Source organism: Typha angustifolia, chromosome 7 (assembly GCF_048772165.1).
Source record: "Typha angustifolia cultivar Huaian chromosome 7, ASM4877216v1, whole genome shotgun sequence".
In the NCBI taxonomy this organism is placed as follows: Eukaryota; Viridiplantae; Streptophyta; class Magnoliopsida; order Poales; family Typhaceae; genus Typha; species Typha angustifolia.
The window spans coordinates 16,158,725-16,182,822 of NC_133245.1; the positions used below are offsets into that span (position 1 = coordinate 16,158,725).

At 39.2% G+C, this 24,098-nt stretch overlaps 3 protein-coding genes across 11 annotated transcripts; 1 reads left to right on the forward strand and 2 right to left on the reverse strand.

The window, feature by feature from the left end:
* The first annotated feature begins 1,230 nt into the window (after positions 1–1,230).
* LOC140762285 (protein argonaute 1B-like) lies at positions 1,231–11,686 on the forward strand. Its single transcript, XM_073099995.1, has 23 exons — positions 1,231–1,392; positions 5,433–6,124; positions 6,235–6,443; positions 6,519–6,668; positions 6,749–6,882; positions 7,001–7,110; positions 7,257–7,363; positions 7,515–7,653; positions 7,823–7,939; positions 8,398–8,505; positions 8,607–8,678; positions 9,093–9,215; positions 9,295–9,460; positions 9,556–9,677; positions 9,771–9,908; positions 10,003–10,145; positions 10,255–10,317; positions 10,387–10,450; positions 10,531–10,666; positions 10,745–10,818; positions 10,909–11,003; positions 11,087–11,118; positions 11,220–11,686. The coding sequence occupies exons 1-23, from the start codon at positions 1,356–1,358 to the stop codon at positions 11,432–11,434; spliced, it is 3,246 nt and encodes a 1,081-aa protein (XP_072956096.1). The 5' UTR covers positions 1,231–1,355; the 3' UTR covers positions 11,435–11,686.
* A 133-nt stretch (positions 11,687–11,819) lies between these two features.
* Positions 11,820–16,151, reverse strand: LOC140762286 (pentatricopeptide repeat-containing protein At3g16610). Of its 3 annotated transcripts, XM_073099997.1 has the most exons (5): positions 13,464–16,151; positions 13,312–13,369; positions 12,827–12,937; positions 12,457–12,709; positions 11,820–12,217 (listed from the first exon to the last, which is right to left on the reverse strand). In XM_073099997.1, exon 1 carries the CDS (start codon positions 16,032–16,034, stop codon positions 13,533–13,535), a length of 2,502 nt encoding a protein of 833 aa, XP_072956098.1. In that variant the 5' UTR covers positions 16,035–16,151; the 3' UTR covers positions 11,820–12,217; positions 12,457–12,709; positions 12,827–12,937; positions 13,312–13,369; positions 13,464–13,532. The 3 variants fall into 3 exon arrangements, with proteins under 3 accessions (XP_072956098.1, XP_072956097.1, XP_072956099.1); XM_073099996.1 differs by having other exon boundaries at positions 11,820–12,709; XM_073099998.1 differs by lacking the exon at positions 13,312–13,369 and having other exon boundaries at positions 11,820–12,709.
* A 624-nt stretch (positions 16,152–16,775) lies between these two features.
* LOC140762747 (protein indeterminate-domain 4, chloroplastic-like) lies at positions 16,776–20,362 on the reverse strand. Of its 7 annotated transcripts, none has more exons than XM_073100679.1 (5): positions 20,102–20,362; positions 19,948–20,003; positions 19,663–19,774; positions 19,137–19,536; positions 16,776–18,020 (listed from the first exon to the last, which is right to left on the reverse strand). In XM_073100679.1, the coding sequence occupies exons 3-5, from the start codon at positions 19,736–19,738 to the stop codon at positions 17,054–17,056; spliced, it is 1,443 nt and encodes a 480-aa protein (XP_072956780.1). In that variant the 5' UTR covers positions 19,739–19,774; positions 19,948–20,003; positions 20,102–20,362; the 3' UTR covers positions 16,776–17,053. The 7 variants fall into 7 exon arrangements, with proteins under 7 accessions (XP_072956780.1, XP_072956781.1, XP_072956776.1 ...); XM_073100680.1 differs by having other exon boundaries at positions 19,948–20,006; XM_073100675.1 differs by lacking the exon at positions 19,948–20,003.
* Positions 20,363–24,098: the final 3,736 nt, after the last annotated feature.

The following is a 24,098-nucleotide window of genomic DNA, read 5'->3' on the forward strand; positions in this document are numbered from 1 at the left end:
CTGGGCTTTGGGTCCGCAGTCTGTCGCAGACTAGCCAAATTGGGACATTTTATAGGGAATATTCTCAGTATACTTATATACTTATGAACTGCAGTACTAAAAAAGTTTTCTTGGATAGGCTAAGTGTAATTATTTTTTATTTTTATTAGTCATTTTTAATAGATCATAAGTATTTTAGGCTAAAACTAATTGTGCGACCACAAAATCGAGCAATTTGGAAGAGGCAACAGTACTTGAACAAAGAAAGAAAGTGAAAATGGATTAGGCGTAAAAGAGGATATTTTGGTCATTATCATTTATATAAGCATCTATACATAATTTGTAAGGTAACTTATCTTATATAAAATTTGACCAAAAAAATAATATAATTTAAAAAAGAAGAAGTAATTAGTGTTTATTTATATATGGAATATTTTCTATGCCACCTTAGTTTTTCTCTTCTAATATATAACCTTGCAAAGCATCAGATAGCGGAAGGTTCGGCTCTTCATCACCTGGGCTAGCGAAATATCTCGCTGAACGTACTACTACCCTCTCCATCGAAACAAATGATATCGTTGCTTTGTCAACGGATGGATGCTCTACTGTTTACCAACCAATCCGTTAGTCTTTGCACTATGTAACTCAAAAGCAACGCACTAATAAATTACTACGGACACGTGAATAACCTAAACGAGGATCAAGGAATGTACTCTCTGATGGTATACTCAAGAGATTACTTAATGAGTATAATCACTTGAAACCAGTAGCCATGACCATAGGCTAATCAGCATCACAGCACAAACAGAAGCATTTATAAACATTATATGCTACCCATGATGTGACTAAAAGTCAAATCATTCGTCCAAATAATAAAAGAGACTATTAGTAAGCAATACATGCACTGAAAGATTGGATAAGCTAGCACGTGCTTCAAGGTTATTATAGACATCAATTATTGACCATCTCAATGTCCTTTCATGATCATTAAAAAAGAAAAACTCTTCTGCTTCTCTTCTTATATTGTATATAATTGCAACAATCTTCTGCTAGTTTCAGCTAAGACAATGTAGGCAGTATAACTGCTTGAAGACAAGTCTCCACTTCTCTCTACAGTTCGCTACAGTAGTATTTACCATTACCAACAACAATAATTTGGTGCTTTGCCACAATATATAAATATTCCATAGGACCCACCAATGCCACCCTACCTCAAAACTTATCTATAAGAGCACCTCCCTCCTCATCTCAGCATCCCCTGATTTCTTCTCTCTCACCTAGTAAAGCACTTCCGACCTCCTCCTCCTCCTCCTCTTCACTCTCTCTCTCTCTCTCTCTCTCTCTCTAGTGTGCTGATCTGCTGCTGCTCCTTTATCATGGTCTTTGTCTTGGAAAATGGACACTCTCACCAAGGTATGCCTCTCTCTCTCTCTCTCTCTCTCTCTCTCTCTCTCTCTCTCTCTGTGTGCTTACATGTCCTTGTTACTGGCTGTTGACAGCCGTCTGATCTTTATCCTACGGCCACTGAGTCGTCCCACTGCCATAGTACACCATGGCTGTGTTTTGCTATTAGTAACCTAATGGTAAGGTCATTATGGTATTACAAAAGGAGATCGTAGAAGGCTCTTGTGGCCACTTAGATTGGTTTATTTCACAAGTGCTAATTCCACCCACCGAGTCCAGGTCAGCTTGGTTGGCCGTCTCATAGTGGCAGCCAACTTGGAGACGATGAGGCAGCCATTCATTAGGTAATGGAGTTGGTCAAGGGTAAAGTAGTCCACGAGTTATAGTTATATTACGTGCTCAAAACTCTATCACATGGGCCCCGAATCTTAAGGGATGAGGTGTAGTTTTGCCAAGTGCAGGGTTTAGGAAAGGGATCGGCGTGTATTTTATAGGACACGTTTCGAGCGTCGGATCGCTTTGCAAGCGGCGTTTCATGAAAAATTATTAATCCATTATCATATCACGAGGGTTGCAACTGTGTCTTGGTCCACGTATTATTTTTTCCGAGACAGCTATCAGAAGGAACGGTCATATCTATGGCTGACACGCGTTAGTGGGCCCCACCTGTTCCTCACCCCCTCTCAGTTCGACCTTCTCTAAACTGCCGTATAAGTGTGTCCGCATATACGTTTGTATGGGGGGAGGAGGAGGGGTGGTGAACAGATAAGCTGTTCCTGGGCCTCTCTCGAGGATCATTTACCGCAGAGCTAATTGCTCGCATAGTATAGTTTATGAGATTCGTCGAGGAGAGCTGCTCGAGGCGGAGACTGGAGGCGGTGGTTGTGGGGCCCACCTGACAGCGGAGCTTTGTTCTTTTCTACCTGCACCGTCGGATCGATCAGCTGCTATCGCCGACCCTACAAGTGACGTATCCTTCAGTGGTCACTCACAGGCCCTTCAGAACAATCGCAGCCGTCCATATCCTCAACACAACTTTTGGCAATTTAATCCTTTTTATTATGATAATTTAAATTATAAGCCACAAAGTTAAACACACATAATGTAATTTCCTTTTTTTTTTTTTTTGGTGAAACAAACAAAAAATATTAGTATGTGCACTAGAATATACGGGTAGATGATTCCACCGCACCGTCTTTCGTTAGTGATAGATTGACTGATTTCTTCAGTAAGCTCTTTAGATGCACGAGATGTGGGTCCCATGCAACCAGCACGTCTAAATTAAAAAAATTGCCCATTTCATTTATCCGCCTTAAATAGTAAAAGTAAAACCTTGGACCGAAACGTCCAATTAATAAACGTAATCTCGTCGTTAGCTAACAACAGAAGCGGTTGTAAGAGGCTTCATTACAATGGCACTAACTGCGAGCCACGTCCAATTCTTAGCTTGGCTCGAAGCGAGTAATTTACGAGATAAATTGTAGCAGATCGCTATCAGTCAGATTCGCGCGTATCGAGAACGAGCGTGACCAATTATGGTCGACCGCAATAATTAAAAATGGCAATAATAAAGTAGGACCCAGCTCCGAGTTGAGCCTAGGACTCGTCCGAGTCGGGCCGGCGGTGAGTCGATCACACTGTCTTTTTCGAAGCCCCCACCATACTCTAAAGCAGCGAGTTGGACGCCGTCGAGCCTTATTTCTTTGGCATGTTAGTGATCCGTACTCTACTCTTCCTCTTGTAGAAGAGAGATAAAGAGAGAGAAATAGAGAAATAGAGGTTTTCTAGTGAATAGAATCGCTCGCTGATCTCCATTTCCGGATTTTGATCACGGTAATGAACATTTCAGAGCCCTCTTCATCATTTATTTATATCATTTGTTGTGTTTAGATTGCAGTTCTTCATCATTTCCTTGGTTCTCATCTCTCTCTCGGGATTTCTTTGCTTTTGTCCCAAGTTTATCTGACGAGCTGATTTGTCGGAAGGAATGTACATCCCTTGGATTCGATCTACATTTTAGGTGGATATTTTAAATTGTTTGAACAAAATCTAGGGTTTCTGTCCGTCGATGAGTGCGATCTTGCTGCTTGATGTTTTGAGGAAGTGCGTCTGATGGAGATTTAGTTATTTATTTTTTGCTTTCCCTTTTTTTTTTTTTTGCTTAGATGTGTTTAGATCTAGCGCAAAGGGTGCCGATCTCTTCCTTCTTTGTTACTTTTATTTATTTTGTATGCATTAGAAGATCTTATCTTGTTCTGGTTGCTTATGTGACGATCGAATGTGGAATATTACCTTTCCTTCTTGTTCAGTTTATTTGGGGCTTTAGGAAGGCTTTTGCTTGCAAGCTCGTCTACTGCCATCTACGTTTCTAAATTTGACCTGCAAGTTATTCCTTCTCTTGCTTGATGCTGTTCATGTGCTTCTACATTGCACAATGTTGATCACAATAGTTTAAATTCCTGCAAAAATTATCCTACTGTTGATGAATGCAGGTTATTATTAATGTCACATTGTAAATTCCCAATGCCAACGAGGCTTTTAGAGCTCCTTAGTATCTAGACAGTTATGTTTTGTTACAATTATATTCCCGAAGTGTAAACTAGATGTTTGTCTTTAGCAGTATTGGCATGCTATATACACTTTACATACATATACATGAAATTTTACCTTCGCCATTGCATCACGGTTTCTCATTTGGCATACCCCTTTATTGAGTAGTAGTGATTATTTCACATTTAGCAGATAGTTAACCTAATGGAATCTATCATAATTCAGCGGTTGTAATTCCTTCTAAGTGTGCATATCTCCTACCTTTTCCAGGTAGTTTTAGATTAGTTGATGATTATGTAACTGTGATGAAGCAGTATATTGCCTTCCTTTTGCTCGCTATAAGACAAATGAAGGATGCTACAGCTACTTGCATGTAGGGAAATATCTCTTATGCAGTGTGTAAAATATGTTTCCAATATTATTCCATAGGTGGAGTTCCAATGGCAATCTGTTCCAACAATCTAATGTGTATATTAGTGTATTTTCGTTGCTTTATCCAAAGATTTATCTCATGTTTCATCTGGATTTATATTGGCAAGATTTTTCCTTATTTTCTGGTAGTATCTGTGGCTTCCTTCTCCATGTTTGCATTTGGTTGTGATATTTATGGTGGTTTATGCTATCTCTTTTGAAATCATGACTAATATTCTATTACTAAAGCCTGTAAAACTCGAGCCGTGTAAGTTAATATCGATTTTGGTCATTCTATACTTTGGTGGTTCATGCTGTCTGTTATGAAGTCATGACTTATATTTTATTTTTAGAACCTGTGGAGTTCGGGTTGTGAACGTAGATGTTTTTCAATTTGTCAGAAAATGGGCTTCATATCATGCTTTGCATGGTCCATCAATACTTATTTGACAAGCTTTTACTGTCATCTGGATTTTTTATTATGGTAATTGCGTCTTGCCTAATGAGAGTGTAGGACCCAGAACTGTAGGTGACAGACCACATAGATGATGTTTGAGTGTCTTAACCTGACTATATTATTGATACATTGTTTTTTGTGCATGAAAGGCCATATTGGAAACTTAAGGTTGCATGGACTTACACCTGTATAAACTGTTTCACCTTTCAACTTTAATGGAAGCAATAATTACTAAATATTGTTCCTTCAACAAAGACATATTTAGCCTGTTTGTTTACTGTTCTTGTTTATTAACCAAAGCATTTTTATGTTGACATCAGTTGTTTACCAGTTTTGATTGTTATTTGTGGCCAGAGATTTCTCTAATTTGCTATCATTTGGCAATAAAAGTTCTGCTGCTTGCTTGTACATGGATGATAAACTTGACTCGATCATTCTTTTGCAAAATCTATTCATTTTGGGCGGCCATCTAGATGCTATTCCTCTAGATCCTGTGTCCCTGTCCCATTCTTTCCAGGATCAAATCATTAAACTATTGCTTTCTATGTGATCTGGCCTATTCATATACTATCAAACAATCACTGCCTGCTTTTAATGATTGACGGCTGTTATCCCTTCCATTATCCTGCAGCTGTGCCTATGGTGAGGAAGAAAAGAACTGGATTTCCTGGTGGCCCAGATTGTTCTGGGCCTGCTGAGGCTAGTAGCTTTGCTGGACATGGCATGCCACAACACCCCGAGAGGGCTCCAATGTCGCAGCAACATGGTGGGGGACGAGGACGTGGTTGGGCTCCAACCAACGCTCAGAGCTCCCAGCAAGGAGGCCGTGGTGGTGGACAGTACCAAAGTCGGGGTGGACAATACCAGAGTCGTAGTGGCCCATCTTCCGAGTACCAGGGTCGTGGTGGTCCTCAGCCACGAGGTGGAGTGCCTCAGCAGCAGTATTACGGTGGCCGCAGGGGTGGTAGTGGCATGGTGGGTGGACGTGGGGATTCCGTCGCTGCTGGTCCATCAAGGACAGCTCCCGAGCTGCACCAAGCAACCCAGGTTTATCGCCAAGCCACTCAGACAACACCATTCCCATCAGAACCCAGCTCCTCACAGTCTGCAGAGGTGGTCTATGCTCAACTGGAACAGCAGGTTCAGCATCTTGCTATCCAGGGCCAGGGTTCCACTAGCCAGGCAATTCAACCAGTGGGATCCTCTAGCAAATCGTTGAGATTTCCGCTGCGCCCGGGCAAAGGTAGTTTTGGAGATAAGTGCATTGTGAAGGCTAACCATTTCTTTGCAGAGTTGCCTGATAAAGACCTGCACCAGTATGATGTATGTCTCTCCTCCCTTACATTAATTAGTTTGGTAACCTATATATGAAATTTCTGAAAATAATAATCAGGTTTCTCATTGCTACCTTATTGTTAATTTCATTTAATCAGGTATCTATTACACCAGAAGTTACCTCCCGTGGTGTCAATCGTGCTGTCATGGCAGAGCTAGTAACTTTATATAGAGAGTCTCATCTAGGTAGTCGCCTTCCAGCTTATGATGGCAGGAAGAGCCTTTATACTGCTGGACCACTGCCATTCTCCTCAAAGAATTTTGAAATTACACTATATGATGAGGAAGATGGTTTAGGTGGCCAGAGGTATTTTGCTGAAACTCTACTTGTATTCAATCTATACTGAACATTGTGATTTCTGATTTTTGCATTGTCTTGAAGGCGAGAAAGGCTGTTCAAAGTGGTGATCAAGTTTGCAGCTCGTGCTGATCTTCATCATTTAGCCATGTTTCTAGCTGGTAGGCAGGCTGATGCACCCCAAGAAGCCCTCCAAGTACTTGATATTGTTCTACGTGAATTGCCTACTGCGAGGTTATTGTTGTGTAGTTAATATGCTTTATTTTCTTTTTATTATTCGAAATGCCAATGCATTCTACATTTTATGGTTGCAGATATTCACCAGTTGGCAGATCTTTTTATTCACCTAATTTAGGAAGACGTCAGCAACTTGGTGAGGGGTTGGAAAGTTGGCGTGGCTTCTACCAGAGTATACGCCCTACTCAGATGGGACTGTCGCTAAACATTGGTTTGACCAACTACTCACTTTTATATTATGTTATTAATTTCATTGAAATAGAGAATTGCTTTATAAACTTTTATATCCAAATTAGGTATTTTTAGATCATGAAATGTTTTTTCTGCAGATATGTCCTCGACTGCTTTCATTGAACCTTTGCCAGTAATAGACTTTGTAGCACAACTCCTGAATAAAGATATCTCAGCTAGACCATTATCTGATGCTGATCGTGTGAAGGTGTCCTTTTGTTTGTTATTCTGCTTAGATTTCAGTTGTTTATTTTCTGAAAGAAATTATTAGCTGTATTGGAAACTTTAGTAGAATGTGTTACTAATTATGGCACCTTATTTCAGTTGTTCTCATGAGCCTCTGTTATTTTGTAGATCAAGAAGGCCTTAAGAGGTGTGAAGGTTGAGGTTACTCATAGAGGCAATATGCGTAGAAAATATCGTATATCTGGTCTAACATCACAGGCCACTAGGGAGTTGACGTATGGAAGTTTTCTTTTTTTACAATAGGAGATCTTCTTTCATTTTGAGTTTTTGACCATCCTGTTCATTTCCTCTTTGCTTCAATGTACAGACTGCTGTTATGATTTATTCTATTAACCTAAATTCTTATTGGAATACATGGATTATCAGGTTCCCCGTGGATGACCGTGGTACAATGAAGTCTGTCGTCCAATATTTTCAGGAGACCTATGGTTTTAATATTCAACATACCACTTTACCTTGCTTGCAAGTTGGTAATCAGCAGAGACCAAATTATCTTCCCATGGAGGTCTGATGTAGATCAACTGTTACATTGTTTATTTTCAACAAACAAACATATGATTTTAGCTCATTTTGTACTTGTTTATACACAAATATTTTGAGTTGATATGATCATCCTGGCTTTTCCTATCAAATTGCTTAATTTTCTTTTTGTTAAACCAATGGTCAACTTTCAGGTTTGTAAGATAGTTGAAGGTCAAAGGTACTCAAAGAGGTTGAATGAGAAACAGATTACTGCTCTTCTAAAGGTGACATGTCAACGTCCCCAAGAGCGGGAACTTGACATTTTGCAGGTGATTATTTTGTTTGCCTTCTTGAGTCATTAGCAATAGTATTGATAAACAAAGACTTAAGTGCAGGGAGATATTGTGTATTCTGTGCTTGTCTTAGCAAGGTCCAGACATAAGATTTACGGGTGTTTCTGCACCCTGTCGAAAGTGAGGGAGGGGGAGAGAGAAATAAAGGCCAATACCATGAAGTTGTTTATGTGTGCAATGAGGACTTGGGGGCTGTTGCATCATAAGTTTGTGTGAATTATTTCATGACTTTCACTTATCAGCACAATTCTTTATGTCACAATTCATAGTTAGAACATTTAAATGTTTACCAGAATTTGATTATTATATCAATTTATCATCCATATGTTTCCGCAGGATTTTGGTTTTCCTGTTGTAATGATTCTTATTGTCATTGCTGTTACTGAAAGATTTTCTTTGAATTGTTGTTGATTGGATGTCTTCTCTGTGATCAGACTGTTCATCACAATGCATACTATGAAGACCCTTATGCACAGGAGTTTGGCATAAGAATTGATGAGAGACTTGCTTCAGTAGAGGCTCGAATTTTGCCTGCACCATGGGTGGGTCTCTCTTCTTTCTGTCGTAAAATCTTTATAGCATTTTTTTATTTTATTACATAGACAGTTCTGATGATTGGGTTTCCTTCTGGTTTATTCTTTAGCTTAAATACCATGATACTGGTAGGGAGAAGGATTGCTTGCCAAGAGTTGGCCAGTGGAACATGATGAATAAGGTATGATTTGAGGATGATGTCTATTTTGAGACTTGAAAGTTTGATGTTGAGTTTTATATGAATCTAATTGCATCTATCAGTTCATCTAATTGCTCTATCTTTTCTCTACTCTAGTAATTTTAGTTAAGCATGTATCTCCTTAACTATGCAAGCCTGAAAATAGTTTGCTTCTATTTATGCTTGCTGATTAGACTACCAAACTTTTTTTGATGTACAAATTGTCCAATTAAAATTTTGATTTCCTTTGCGGATAAAACTCTGTTTAAATTTTTGCTTGCTTATTTCATTAATTTTGTTTCTATTGTATATTTTAAAGGATCTTTCATCTAATATTCTTCTAACAAAGAATTCCTACATTGCATGTTTGTGTTTCTTTATGTTTTTCATTTTCTATTGTCTCTTTTTGTTATGCAGAAAATGGTCAATGGTGGAAGGGTGAGTAACTGGACATGCATTAATTTTTCGCGAAGCGTCCAAGATAGTGCTGCGAGGGGATTCTGTCATGAGCTGGCTGTGATGTGCCAAGTTTCAGGAATGGTATGTTTAACTTTACACACTTTAGATGGGTCCTACTGTATGTATTTTTTTGTTCTTATATTGGTTTTTCTTTGTTTAGGACTTTGCTTTAGATCCTGTCCTTCCTCCATTAACTGCTCGACCTGAACATGTCGAGAGAGCACTCAAAGCACGCTACCATGATGCCATGAACGTACTTAAACCACAGGGCAAAGAACTTGATTTGCTGATTGTAATACTGCCTGATAACAATGGTTCTCTATATGGTGTGTTTTCTATGAGATTGCTTGAATTTTTGTTCCACTCTTGCTTCATATGTATCATGATATTTCAGTTTACCATTTTTCTTTTCTTCTTTCAGGGGATCTGAAAAGAATTTGTGAGACGGATCTTGGATTAGTCTCACAATGTTGTTTGACAAAGCATGTGTTTAAGATGAGCAAGCAGTATCTTGCAAATGTTGCACTTAAGATTAATGTCAAGGTAGGTCTCTCCCCTCCACCCCCCCAAACACACACACTCACATACTTTCCTTCTCTAGAAGGTTATAGCATTATAGTGCCTTAATGTGTATAGGTTGGGGGAAGAAATACAGTACTGATGGATGCCTTGACAAGGAGGATACCTTTGGTTAGTGACAGACCAACAATTATATTTGGTGCTGATGTAACTCATCCTCATCCTGGAGAGGACTTGAGTCCTTCAATTGCAGCTGTAAGACCAACTTGGAGGATAATGCTAAAATTCTACCCTTGAAGAAAATTAAGTAAAAAGCCTTCACTCTCATTTGGATCACAATGTTCTGCAGGTGGTTGCTTCTCAAGATTGGCCAGAGGTCACAAAGTATGCTGGATTGGTCAGTGCACAAGCCCATCGCCAAGAGCTGATTCAGGATCTTTTTAAAGTCTGGCATGATCCCCAGCGAGGAACTGTCACTGGTGGCATGATTAAGTATGTTTCTGATTTCTGTGGACAACATTTCTGAATGTGAATATTGTTATTGCTTTCGAAACATTAACTTTAATGGGATACCTCTATATGATGGCATTAAATCTGGCAGGGAGCTTCTCATTTCTTTCAAAAGAGCAACTGGGCAGAAACCTCAGCGCATTATATTTTACAGGTATCATTCTTTACTATCGTATTCATCTTGATAGTACTACAAAGATTTTGATGATACCCTCTGATTCAGAGATGGTGTAAGCGAGGGCCAGTTTTATCAAGTGTTATTGTATGAACTTGATGCCATCCGTAAGGTAATACTAATTTTGAATTTCCTGTCAAATCCTTCCTTTTCTAGCTAAAATACTAACTGCCCTTTTTCCCTCTGAATTAGGCTTGTGCCTCGTTAGAGCCTAATTATCAGCCACCTGTAACTTTTGTGGTGGTCCAGAAGCGACATCACACACGTCTGTTTGCTAACAACCATAACGATCAGCGGAGTGTTGATAGGAGTGGAAATATACTGCCTGGTTAGATATTTAGACATTGGTTTATTCTTTCATCCTTGCAGTTTTTTATTGTAACTTTGCTGTTGGTTTTAATCTCAGGCACAGTGGTTGATTCCAAGATTTGTCATCCGACCGAATTTGATTTCTATCTCTGTAGTCATGCAGGCATTCAAGTATTGACATCGTTGCCAATAATTCTATATTGCTTCCTTTGCTTGCTTAATTTAGTTTGCTAATTGCCATTGAAACTTTGAACCTTTCAGGGTACAAGCCGTCCTGCTCACTACCACGTCTTGTGGGATGAAAATAAATTCACTGCTGATGCTCTGCAGTCCCTTACTAACAACCTGTGCTACACGTATTGTCTCACTTTTCTTATCGTTTTTCCTATAATTACTGATCAAGTGGTTCTTTTATGTAACATCGGATTCTATTTTGCAGCTATGCACGATGCACTCGCTCCGTGTCAATTGGTGAGTCTCTTCTATCCTTTTGACATTTGCTGGCTTTAATTAACTTTTCTAACATGCTTGGATATGCTCTGATATTCCCACTCATGGGTTCTCGATTGCAGTGCCTCCTGCATACTACGCTCATCTGGCTGCGTTCCGTGCTCGGTTCTACATGGAGCCGGACAACTCAGACAGTGGATCAATGGTCAGTGGTCCAGCAGCTGGGAGGGGGGCCCCCTCTTCGGGCCCACGCAGTACTAGGGCCCAAGGAAATGTTGCTGTTAGGCCCCTGCCTGCTTTGAAGGAAAACGTCAAGAGGGTCATGTTTTATTGTTGAGAGTTCCCCAATAGAGACCCCACTGCAGTTGTCACGAGATCCTCTTTTGACGGTTCTACGCTGGGTACTTCCTGCGGATTGCTTGCTTTTTCCCCATGTTCGGGGGGATTGTACGTTTGTTTTATTTTTGTGCTGCTGACTTGTTTGCAGATAATTATGCTGACACGTTAATTTTTGTTATTGCGATGTTTCTGGGGAGACCTTAGATCTTGGGGCCAGGGAATCCCACTTTATTCGAGCTTCTTGATTTCATTTTGTGCTGGGGCTGTCGCCTCATTTGATTCTACTTCGCCGGTTGTGATTTAATCAGGGCCTGGATTCTGGACCATGGCTGCATGATCCAGTATCGCACGAATCGGATATTTCTGCATGATTTGATTTAATGCTCGTGATGTTCGATTTGTTCAGTTCCAAGTTGTGAGATTTTCATTTCAAGCGGAGAGATGACACCTCAAATGGAGTTTAGGCTGCGTGTTACTAGCACGAAGGTCGTCTCCGTTAGCAAGCTAGCCTAGTAATTTGAAAGGAAACTGGTGATGTCGACCTCCCAACAAACTCGACCTGCGTGCGAAGCCAATCCGGAGCTCTACAAAATTAACTCTCCAAATTCAAGAGCTTGGCAGAAGAACACGTCCAACGCCAAAAAGTTCCCTTACAATATATCCTGCACCCATTCCAGTAGATGAACTATTTTAGCTACAGCAGGAGTGTCAGAAAACTCATCGACGCATGCCAATTAATTACAGGAGTGTCAGAAAACTCATCCAGCAGGTGTACATGAATCTGCAGAAAAAGAAGAAAAAGGACAAGGTCACGCAATTCTTGATGACAAATTATAAGACAGGTGGTAGAAACAGCATATGAATTCTTTAACGATATCTGCTAACTGAGGGATTATATTACAAACGTAAGTTTATTCCTGGAGCAAAACTATCACTTGTAAAATCAGCAAACAACATCCATTATTTCTTCAAAACTGCTTCTTCCAACATGTCATTCAATTGCACTCATGCAGAACTCACATGTAGTTACTCCACGACATGCACGCGAGAGTTGCAAAATACTGCTCTTCCACTTAATCGATCTCATCCTCTTGAAAATTCTTGTAAAGTTGACTTTCGGCTAACCAAATTTATGAGAATTGCTTTAAGAGTTATATTCCTCCAGAGAACTGCTATATAGTGGATAGCCGGTTTAAGTTTATGCCTACAAGAAGGTGTTGTCACCTCATTGCTCAAATCTTCTGTAGATGTCAATGGTCTTTCACATACCAACCTGCATCAACCCAATTGAGAAGTTGAAAAGAATTCAAAATTTCCGCTCTTAAATCAAGTACCTTCATATGTTGGTCTTGATTTTCAAGAGGAAGAGGAAACAGTATCATAACATTACCCATATCTTGAGTCATCCTAAATCAACCTTCTGTTTCTTCTGATGATTTTGTATTCCCTATAATTCAAGCATTGGATGCTATTTTGCGACCATGAGTGGGGACAGCTTTTCCTACAAGAAACTGAACTTCATCATTTCTGAACTACCAGATATAATGAGACAGAGGAGGTCAAGAAAAGTTAAAAAATGGAGATATACGTAACACAATGTAGCCTGGTTTTAGATTACGAAAAGATAATGAACATCATATGCTACCTTGCCTATAAATGAAGGGACACAAAGCAATTAGAAAGGAGCTTTTTGTTTTCTTTTCCTAATCTCTTTGTAGGAAAAAAATAAAAAAAACTATGACCAGAACGCGTAACATTAAGCCCCTGCGATCTTCTATTCTCATCCAGGTTTGAATTTTAACAATATTTATAATATTTAATATTATCATATTTATCAAAATAGATGTGGGAGTTCTAGATCAGTTGTTCACCAACCTTCTCTACAATTATATTTGTCCAAGAAGGAAGAAGTCAGGAACAGCGAAAATCTTTCCTGTTTTTCCAATTAAGAAAAATAAATAAATCATCAATCTTGAGTTAAATTTGTTTACTGAGAACTACAGAATTTCTGTTCCCTATGAACGTACCTTGCTAGGCTGATTAAAATTAAATGAGACGAATGTCTTTATTTGCTATTGGAACCGTAACTCATATCATCACCAAAAGTCTCCACAGCTGCATATCCCGTTCTGGAAATGATGAAACCTATTTGAATCTCGCACAATGATAGATCTACTTGTAGCCAAGGTTATGAACTTTATGGCAGTGTGGCAGTCTCCACAAACACGAAGGTTCTTGGTAATAAAAATGGTCTGATCATTTCTCAGACTAAGAACTCCAAATGCTATTGCTAACTTCTCACTATGGTAAAGAAGAGCATGTTCTTTCTCCTCTTTTTCCACATCATGCAGAGCAAAACTTGTATCAGCCTGGTAACCCAATTTTCTGATATCAACAAACAGATTTTCTAACTCATGATAAATAATTGATGATTGTGGATGTGATCTATCCCCACCAACAAAAGCATGGAGAGAACCCTTAATCTCAATCCAGCTACATCCTGGACTCTTTTTAAAGCCCTTCACCCTCTGCATTATTCTAACTTGTGCTGCTTCATCAAACTTCCCAGCAGCACTGTATATATTTGACAAGAGAACAAAGTTTCCGGTACCCTCGGGTCCAAGCATTTGGATCATTTTTGACACTTCTTCTCCAAGTTCAATGTTCTTATGAACTCGACAGGCCCCAAGCAAGGCACCCCATACACGAACATCAGGCTTGAATGGCATATTGCAAATAAAATCATGGGCTTCATTCAGGAAACCTCCGCGTCCCAAAAGATCAACCATGCATATATAGTGCTCCATCCTTGGCTTGATACCATAGATCCGTGTCATTACGTGAAAACAGTGTTTTCCATCATTGACAAGCCCTGAATGACTGCAAGCGGATATAAGGCATATAAATGTGATGTCATCTGGAATAACACCTGCACTCTCCATGGATGAAAACACTGAAATGGATTCACTACCCAGTCCATGAATTCCATACCCAGCAATCACAGCATTCCAAGACACTACGTCCCTATTCATCATCTTATCGAAAACTATTCTGGCAAGGTCGATTCTCCCACACTTTGCATACATGTCAATCAGAGCGTTGCATATTGATGTATCTGAAGTAAGCCCACGAACTATCACATGACCATGACTGCACTTCCCATGCTGTAGGGCAGCCAAATGGGAACAAGCTGGTATAACTCCTACCATTGTCGCAGCGTCTGGCTCTGTGTTGGATAATTGCATCTTTCTGAAGACAAAAAAAGCTTCTTCGGCATTCCCATTTTGCACACACCCTGATATAAGTGCACTATAAGAGACAGTATCCTTTGCATCCATTTCTTCAAAAAACTTAACAGCATCATCAATACTTCCAGCCTTAGCATACATTGAAAGAAGAGAATTTGCAGCTGTTATATCAGAGAGAAACCCAGATTTAACCAGAAAAGTATGCATCTCTTGACCTCTAACCAGATCACCTAATCTTGCACATGCCCGAAGGACACTTGCTACAGAGGTTGGGGACACGGTGGAGGATCCTTCGAGCATCATCTGATTGAACAGCTCCAAGGCTTCTTCCATCTTGTCGATGAGAACATATCCTCCGATCAGTGCACTCCAAGTCACCTCATTCCTCACAGTCATTCCATCAAATATTCTGCAAGCATAACTCAAATGGTCACATTTTGCATACATATCCAACAGAGCGGTGCCCAGCAAAACATCTTTGCCATCAAAGCACCTCCTCACAGAAAACCCATGAATGCTTTTACCTTGTCTAAGAGACTTTTGTTGTCCAACAACCGGCAGCATTGCCACCAAAGTTGAAGGATTCGGAGTCTTGCCCTCTCTTTGCATTTCTAAAACAAAATTGATTGTGTCCTCATAAATTCCATAAAGCGCAAAGCCAGCAATCATGGCGTTCCAAGCGACGACATCCCTCGTCGGCATTTCGCAGAATAGTTTGTATGAATCATCTAAACATCGACATTTCATATACATATCTATCAAAGCTGTGGAGACGAACAGATCAGTGTCCAGCCCGAGTCTTCTCGCATGGTTATGAATCTCAATTCCCTCCTCTAAAGCTACTAAACTGGAACACGCCTTAAGAACGAATGGAAACGTAAATTTATTCGATTCGACTCCCGAATCCACCATCTTATGATATAGATCAATCGCCCGATCGTATGGACCATTCCAAGAATAAGCTCTGATCATGGCATTCCATAGAAAGGTAGTTGGCTGCAGAATTTTGTCGAACACATCACGGGCGAGTCCGATCTCACCACAGGCGACGTACACGCGAGCAATCTTCTCCAGCAAACGCGAACTGGTGATGTGGGCATCGCTCCTAAGGATTCTCTGGTGGATTTTCTTACCTTCAGCAAGCGATTTCGATCGAATGCAAGACTCCAGAAGATCGCAGTAGGCGTCGACCTCATCTCGCTTATCTCGGAACTCAATGTTGGATGCTTCCGTGAGAATGCGATGGTTCGGTTTGGATTTCGTGCGTAGATTGGAGAAGTAATGCAACGAAGAGTACAAGGATTTACAATAAGCGACCAGGAGGAAACCATTTAATGGGAGTATTCTCATTAGAATAGGCTTAAGACGAGGAAACCATTGTGCTAATTTATACTTTTTCTAGGGGTCTAGACGTAAATATGTCGGATTCGGGCAAAGGCTCTTAATTGGATAATCCGATAACATATGCATGCAAACCAATAACCATGCTTGAGTAACCCCCCTTTTGGTACAGTTAAAAACAAGATAAATCTCCTTTTTTACTTTAAAAATTTATGACAAATACGAGATAAATAAATAGAATAACAAAATAAAATAAGTGGGATTTATTCGAATATCTTTATTCTCCCTTCTAGCTAGGATAAAATTTTAAAATATTCGACCAAGATTTCTTTTTTGTGGTAAAAGTCCAGAGTTATCCGACTAAGTTATCATAAAATGTGAATAACTAATTTGTTCTCTCCAATAATACATTAAAAATATATTATCGAATTATAATATAAAATTTAAATTGTTGAATTGTAACATGACTATACTATAATATAAGAATATATTGATACATTTGATATGAAATATTTATTTGTGATAGTATTTGTGTAAACTTGGTGAATTAAGTTAAATTATTTTTTAAAATAAAATAATTATAATGTGATAATATAATAATTGTAAATCTTAAAAAACGAGATAATTATTTATATTAAATTAGAAAAATGCAATAAAATTAATTTAATTAATTTTTAATCAATCATCCTAAACCAATGTTTTTATTCCAGCATTCATGTATCTTTTTCTAACCAAATATCTAACAAAAAATTAGACGGAGAAATTTCCTTTATCCGGAATAATTAAGTTTACCACAATCCTAAATTTTCCTCATGCCACAACCAAACATGCAAGGAAATTTATCTATCTATAGTTCCAAATAGTAAAAGAAAAGAAACGATAATAGTATCCCTCTGCATTAAATACAGGTATTAATACACTAAATATACTAATTAAACAACAACTTGAGAGTAACCACAATTGCTTCCTCCATCGATAAAGTAAACCAAGTTAAATAGTTAAGTTGCATGATCAACTTCCTGTCTATTTTATTGCAGATTACCTCCAGCAAATGATCTACTCGACTTCACATCTGGATCCAATTGCAAACAGCTCATATCAATTCCATGCTGTTGCTCTCTTTGAGACAATCCATTTCCCATGCTCCTCCTCATCACACCACCAACCCCAAGAAAGTCTCTAGTTAGTTGATCAGATCCACGAATATTTCGATTTTGAAACTTGAATCCATCCATACCATATGAGCCTAGATCGAACCCGTCAAGCCCAGCCATGTCTTGTTCACTGCGATCACCAGTGCTGGTGCAACTACTCCTTCCATATATCCCAGAATTGCCATTTGCTAGCAAATACATCAACTCTTGCAGATGGCTGTCATTCTCCATGGCACTCTTGCTGCTGGTGGTTGCTGCACTCATCTGAGTAGCCCTCTGGAGCAATTGGGTCGCTGACATCTGCTGCGCCGGGTTGATTACTGAGCCATTGTGCATCGACGTGTCAATGTTCAGAGACTTCGGGACATCTCCGGCGAACCTACAGTCGTTAAACTGCGCCGGCATCACAATCTGGCTGTTCTGGTTGCTGACGTTAGTACTGCCGTTGAAGAAGAAATCTAGACCGAAGAGATTGGAAGCGGAGGAAGGAGTGGCGTTGCTCTGAAGTTGGAGGTTTGGCAATTGCATTAACCCATTGAAGGGCTTGCTTTGAAGCAAGGAATGGTCATTGAAGTCTTGGTTTGAGACATTGCTGGGGAAGGTGGAGGTGTTTGATGGAGAGATGAGATGATCGAACTGAGAGCTGCCGCCGCCGCCGCCGCCGCCTAATCGGAGGAGGTCGGTTGATGAGTAGCTTTGGTTGTGAAGTGTTGCAATTTGAGAATTTGGTTGAGAGAGATTGAAAGCAGTGCTGGTATTGCCAATTAGGGTGGATGAAAGCCTTGAGCTCTCTTGTGCTAGAGCATCACAGAAGGCTCTATGAGTGACGAAGCTATCACGCCTACACACGAGTTTGAAGAAATTAATTTTACGAACTCAAGTCACTTCCAAATCATGTATATATAAGAAGAATAAGGCTGAAGTCAGTGCATGCAAGAAGTAATTAACAATAATCTAAAATTCTTAAAGGTTAAACCAGTAGATCATGAAAACCCATTATTATTTCATATCAAATTAAACATTATCCAACCTTTTCTCTTATTCAATGTGCATGGAAGTAACTTTATCTGTCACTCCCAACAACTACACTAATATTTCCTCAATGAAGATTTTCTTACTCTTCCTGTAATATTTGAAGAGATCTGAGGAAAAGGAAACACGAGATTACCAAAGAGGTCATATAAACATCGAAAGGAGAGAAATATAAAAGACCTGTGCCTATTTATACTCAAGTAAAAAGTGTTTTAACTGTGTCAATCCATGCATGGCATGGGAAAGTCCTATTTTTAGGGCTCGAATTTCAATAACCGAATGCAAAGATAGAACTTCTGCTGGTAGGATGAGACCATTCCATCACTACACCTCTCCTTCCCTTGTCACTAGTTCCAAATCCCATTAACTCTTCGATATATATCCTTCCAATAAACCCTAAACTGCATCGAGAGAACGCTAGAATTTCTACTGTTCTATATCAAAACTTGGGAATGTACGATATCCAGTACCCAGATTAAAAGCACAGCTGAATCGATTGCACGAGAGAGAGAAGGATTTTCCTAGCAATTCCAAACCAAAATTAACTATCTCGTGAAGAGTCGTGGACCTGCCCACATATAGCCAACCCACATGAGAACAAACCTGCAATGCCACTTCCGAGTTCCGAGGCACCACGTGAATAGGAGAGAGAGAGAGAGAGAGAGAGAATGACATTTTTTTTTCGTTCTCTATGTTTATGTTCCTAAATTGAAACTTGAAGCCCTAACCCTAGTAAACTGAGCCAAGACGCGGAAATCTATGTTGATACGATCGAAATGATGCCTTAATGATAGACAGACACATACATATATACGAATAATTAACAACGGAGTAGTAGTAGTAGTACAATTAGTAGAATAGAATGGAGAAGAAGAAGAAGAAGAAGAAGAAGAAGAAGAAGAAGAAGAAGAAGAAGAAGTAATACCTAGAGAAGAGGGTGCCGCAATCGCAGCGATACTCTCGGGTGCCGCAGGTCTTGGAATGGGCCTTCCAGTCCGACTGCACGGCGTAGCGTTTCGAGCACTTGTCGCATTTCCATCTCTTCTCGCCGTGCTTGCGGCAAAAGTGCTTCTTGATGCCGGTGAGATCCCCTAGCGCCCGCGACGGGTGGTGGTGGACGCACGTCGGTTCCGGGCAGAGGTAGACCCGCCGCCGTGGAGCCTCCGTGCTGCTCTTCTGCCTTAGTTTCCACGGTAAGTTGTGCCCTCGCCGGTGGAGCTGCAGGTTCTGCTCTCGGGGAAACCCTTTGTTGCACACCTCGCAGACGAACCGGTTCGTCGCCATTAGAGTCCTCGGCGACAGCGCTATCACCTCCGCATCTGGATCTGCAGTTGGTGCAATGAAATTTACATGTGTTATAATATGGATTGCATAATCTTTGCTATCAGGAACATGCATGGAAGTAATTAATTATATATATTATATATATTTATATGCATGTGGATACTTGCTTGGGTTTCCTGGGAGGTTCCTCTTCTTCTTCACTGGAGCTGCGGTGGTCGCCGCCGCCGCCGAAGCCGATGCCATCTCCCAACGCCCACCTTCCTTTGTCTCTGGTAAGATCTAGACCAAAAGAAAAAAAAATTAACTTAAATTAAGTATAAAAAAATTTCCACTAGCTAGCTAACATGCAACTGTGAACTCCCTCTTTTTTCTATACATATCCATCTTTGTTTCTATCTGTAGATCATCCAAAAAAACAAAAGAATCAAACTAAGGAAGAAGGAAGTGAGAACCTTAGCAAAAGGACAAAGGGGAGAGCTATAAATCAAACAAATGGTTGCACCCAGAACTGCTGGCAAAAGAGGGAGAATTAAGAAGAGAAAGAGGGGTTTAAAGAAAAAATCACAAACCGATCGGTTCAGAGACAAGTAGTTTTGTTTCTTCTACCTCTTCTTCTTGCTATCTTCTGCTACTCCATCCTCTCTGGTTTCGAATAATTAATTGGAGGTAGAGACTGGAAGATAAAGGTAGCTGTTTGAGTTTTCAATTCCTTGTCATACTTTTCCTTCTCTAGTCTTCTTCTACACTTCTGCAGTTTATAATATTTCTCGTATTATCTTCCTTTTCCTCGCCTCTTTGCGCCACAAACAATCATACCATTAGAGTACCTATATACATATAAATATTGAAGAGAAATGCAGTTGGGGTAGATAGATAGATGTTTTCCTTCTAAATAAAGGAACGCAAAAAAATATAAGAGAGAAAAAGGAAGTGTTTATTTACATTTCCACCCTTTTATTGCTTCCTTGTTTACCTGGATGAGTCGTATAGATCTCTTCAAATCTTTGTTTAATATTTTAATGGTATACTATGCATTATTAATTCGTTAGCTAGTAGTAAATTTTTAGCTCAGTTTGACAATTAATTATAGTATCTATCAGATTCATTCAATATGGACTCAAGGTAGAAGGGGATGTCATAAAGTTTTGTACTTTAAACAAAAAGAGGAAATAGGGATTCAATCCCAATTAGATAATACTACTAATAATAAAGTTTATTCGTAAAATAGCAAAAATTTAAGAAGATACTTACGTGCCCAAGTGTAGATAGAAAGATTAATCATTTTAATTAAGCAAAAGAAGAAAACAAAAAACAAAAGAGAGATATAAAGATTACTGAGAACGAGAGAGACGATAAAGTCTCAAACATTGTCGTTATGTGGCTAAAATTTGGGCCCACTTAGAGTAGTGTAGGACTTACCTTCTCCCCCCTATCCCCTCTTATATATATATATATATCATATTAACTTCAATTCATATCAGGACAAACTCTACCCTTTGTTTAATGCAAATTAATTAAAATGTATACTTCCTACTAATCTTTGTAGTATGAAAATGTAATGTACACCCCTGTGCTAAAATTCAAAAGTACCTCTCTGAACTTATATTTATGCCATCTAAACCCCTATTTGGATGGTGTTAATTTTAATATAGAAAGACAATATCTTGTTTTTGTCATACACCAACTAATTAGAAAAGTAATTTTTTTAATCTTATGCTTCTTCAATCTCAATCTATCTCATTTTTGCACATTGCAAAACCCTAAAAATAATTAAAATAAAGAGTAAAATAGTCATAAAATTAACTCCATAAATAATTTTGAAGAAAAAATCAACTGTTGCACACAAAGTAGAACTTTAAGAAGATTAAGATACAAATGAAAGTTTGAGAAGACACTTATATGATCTGAACTTAAGGAGGTAAACTGTATTTTCCCTTTTATATAGACGACAAAAGGGAAAACTCAACCACTATTGAACCTAGCATGCTATAATGGTAACTGTTCTTATCTATACAGTAGAAAAACCATTGCACATTTGTTTATTTATCTCAGCACATCAAGCTAGCTTTACCTAATCCTTTATCCATCTCTATTAGTTGTACTTCAATATATACATATATATATATATATATAGCTTTCATTTTAGCAACCAAATATGACTAACTTTATTAGGTAATTAGCCTTACCTAAGACCTCGCAAGCTTTCAAAAATAATCCCCAGGTGGCCAAGAACTATACTAAATAGTTTGAGTTGAACATTAGGTAAAGAGGAATTCCGTGCATTCATGTGGACGTTGGCTTGCCCTGCCGACAAAGATTATAGAGTACAACGTGCATCTAATTAACAACCTCTTGAAAAGAGAGAAAATATTATACAAATATAAGTGCTTATTTAACTCGTAACACATACAACATTAAGCATCAAAGTTTCTCATATCTCATTTAATTCATATATATATATATATATATATATATATATATATATATATATATATATATATATGTACGTGATTCTTTTGTAAGCTAGTGAGGCACTCCGTGACACAACATTATGCTATTGTATGATGGCCTAGGATTCTCCATCCTCGTTACTTTCTCGGTAGGACCTATGACAAATATAATGCATGATGGTGAGTTTTTGCATGTGATATGCACGTGCCTGAAGCGTGACTTGTTATACACCATTTAGTTATTCTTGGCTATTCTTGGTTTATACGTTCTCTATATAAAAATCTCGACAGGGAATAAGAGGAGAATAAGACCTTTTTGTTTCCACTTAGGGTTAGCAGCTGGACGTCACAGGCTTATTCTATCGGTATATTTGATCTATACCATCATGTTTTGGATTCATACCTTGGTATTCATCTAGATTTCCATCCATCCATCCATCCATCCGTTTCTAGACAAACACCTCGATGTAATACGTGCTTGCATTAATTATACGTCAAAAAATGCACTTTTCTCTCTCTCTCTCTCTCTTTCTATATCTCTATAATATCTTCCTTTGACTTTGAAGATTACGTCGTCAATTAGAGAAGTAATTAAGTTTAAAAAAAAAATAGGATGGAGAATAACCACGAGTAAGATATCTTAGACTCGGATAAAGTTATCCGAGAAGGGTCGGATAAGTGAAGAGAAGCGAGCCCCATTCGAGTCTTGTCGTTTAGCGTTTGGAGCCTTGCGGCTTTCATTAGATTCCCTTCGCTCGTCACTGACGTGGCGTGGGACCCGCCCTAATTAAAAAAGGACGGCTTGGACTTCGTTGGGCCCCACCGCGCCTGGGAATGGGGGTTGGACGAGCCCTGCCGGATCCGAGCAGCATCTCGACACTACAAAAGACAAAACCCGTAATAATAATAATAATATATCGCTTGAGGTATGTAAATTATTAATATCGTACCGAAATTTCTGTTACGTTTTAGTTGGTCTTACTGGTTAACATTAGAACGATGTGACGGAATAAGATGGAGTAACCCTCTACCTAATCCAACTTTTGATTACACTATATATATATATATATATATTAGTTATTTTGAGTAGGTTGGAACAAATATCTTACTGCCCTTCTCTTGGCCGGACATGTGGATGCCATAAAACTGGGACCCAGTTCGACCATTAAGAAAAACAAAGACTAACTAATGACCATGTTCACTATTGGTGGATGCATGTGTAAATGTTTTGCAAGGTTAATACACGTGAAAGATGGATGGGATGACCTGCTAATTGACTGAGACGTGGCAGGAACTCGCTGCAGCAGCAGCTTCCTATAGAGTATATATATGATGAGAGAAAAAAGAAATTAGTGAGAAATGCCTCATGCCTAGCAACATAACACGTCCTTTGTTTCTATAGATGAGATGCGAGGAGAGGCAAAACATGACTCTATTTGTTGGATACGTGGAGGATAAGAATGCAAAGACAAAAGATAAAGGTTCACGGGCAACCTCCCATACGCTGCCCTACAACTCCACAACGTAAAGATTCCCATAAGCAGTTATAGAGAGAGAGAAGAGAGAAGAAAGAAGAGATGTATCCTTTCACCGACCAGACACTTATCATTATCAAACGTGACATGTCAACTAACACACCTTTTTAGTTTCACTCTCCATGTACTGCAACGTCATACGTGTATATAATACTACTTAGTTAGAGTACACGTATATACACGCACTAAACTGGCCATTTATGCATGCCTTACGTAGACATGCAGCTATACAAACGCATTGCTGATTCCAAATCCAACGCTATATATATCATAGATTCATGTATAGTTCACTGAGAGAGCCAAACCTCAGAGAGAGAGAGAGAGAGAGAGAGAGAGAGAGAGAGAGAGTGAGAGAGATGTGGGCCAATGGAGAAACATTTGCCGGCAGTGATGGACAGGTCATCAAATCCATGCACGTGACTAAGGACCCTCGTCTCTAGTGAGTGTATACATATGGGTAGAAAGCCCACGGCCCAAAGCGAGCCCAACAATGGATAGCCTATCTAGAACATAAAGCCCAACCCAATTAAACGGATCCAAATTATAGGGATCCGAATCCGAAGTAGAAAGATCCGAACTCAAGCGGACTCGTAACTCACAAGTGTAGCTGTATAGGCG

Bases quoted from the DNA above. Each gene is read 5' to 3' on its own strand.
- LOC140762285 (XM_073099995.1), top strand. From the start codon at position 1,356: ATGGTCTTTGTCTTGGAAAATGGACACTCTCACCAAG. The intron at 9,461-9,555 runs GTGTGTTTTCTA...TTCTTCTTTCAG, and splicing joins TAACAATGGTTCTCTATATG to GGGATCTGAAAAGAATTTGT. The intron at 10,146-10,254 runs GTATGTTTCTGA...TAAATCTGGCAG, and splicing joins GTCACTGGTGGCATGATTAA to GGAGCTTCTCATTTCTTTCA.
- LOC140762286 (XM_073099998.1), bottom strand. From the start codon at position 16,034: ATGAGAATACTCCCATTAAATGGTTTCCTCCTGGTCGCTTATTGTAAA.
- LOC140762747 (XM_073100675.1), bottom strand. From the start codon at position 19,738: ATGGCATCGGCTTCGGCGGCGGCGGCGACCACCGCAGCTCCAGTGAAG. The intron at 19,537-19,662 runs GCAAGTATCCAC...CACCAACTGCAG, and splicing joins GAACCTCCCAGGAAACCCAA to ATCCAGATGCGGAGGTGATA. The intron at 18,021-19,136 runs GTATTACTTCTT...ACTCGTGTGTAG, and splicing joins TGCGGCACCCTCTTCTCTAG to GCGTGATAGCTTCGTCACTC.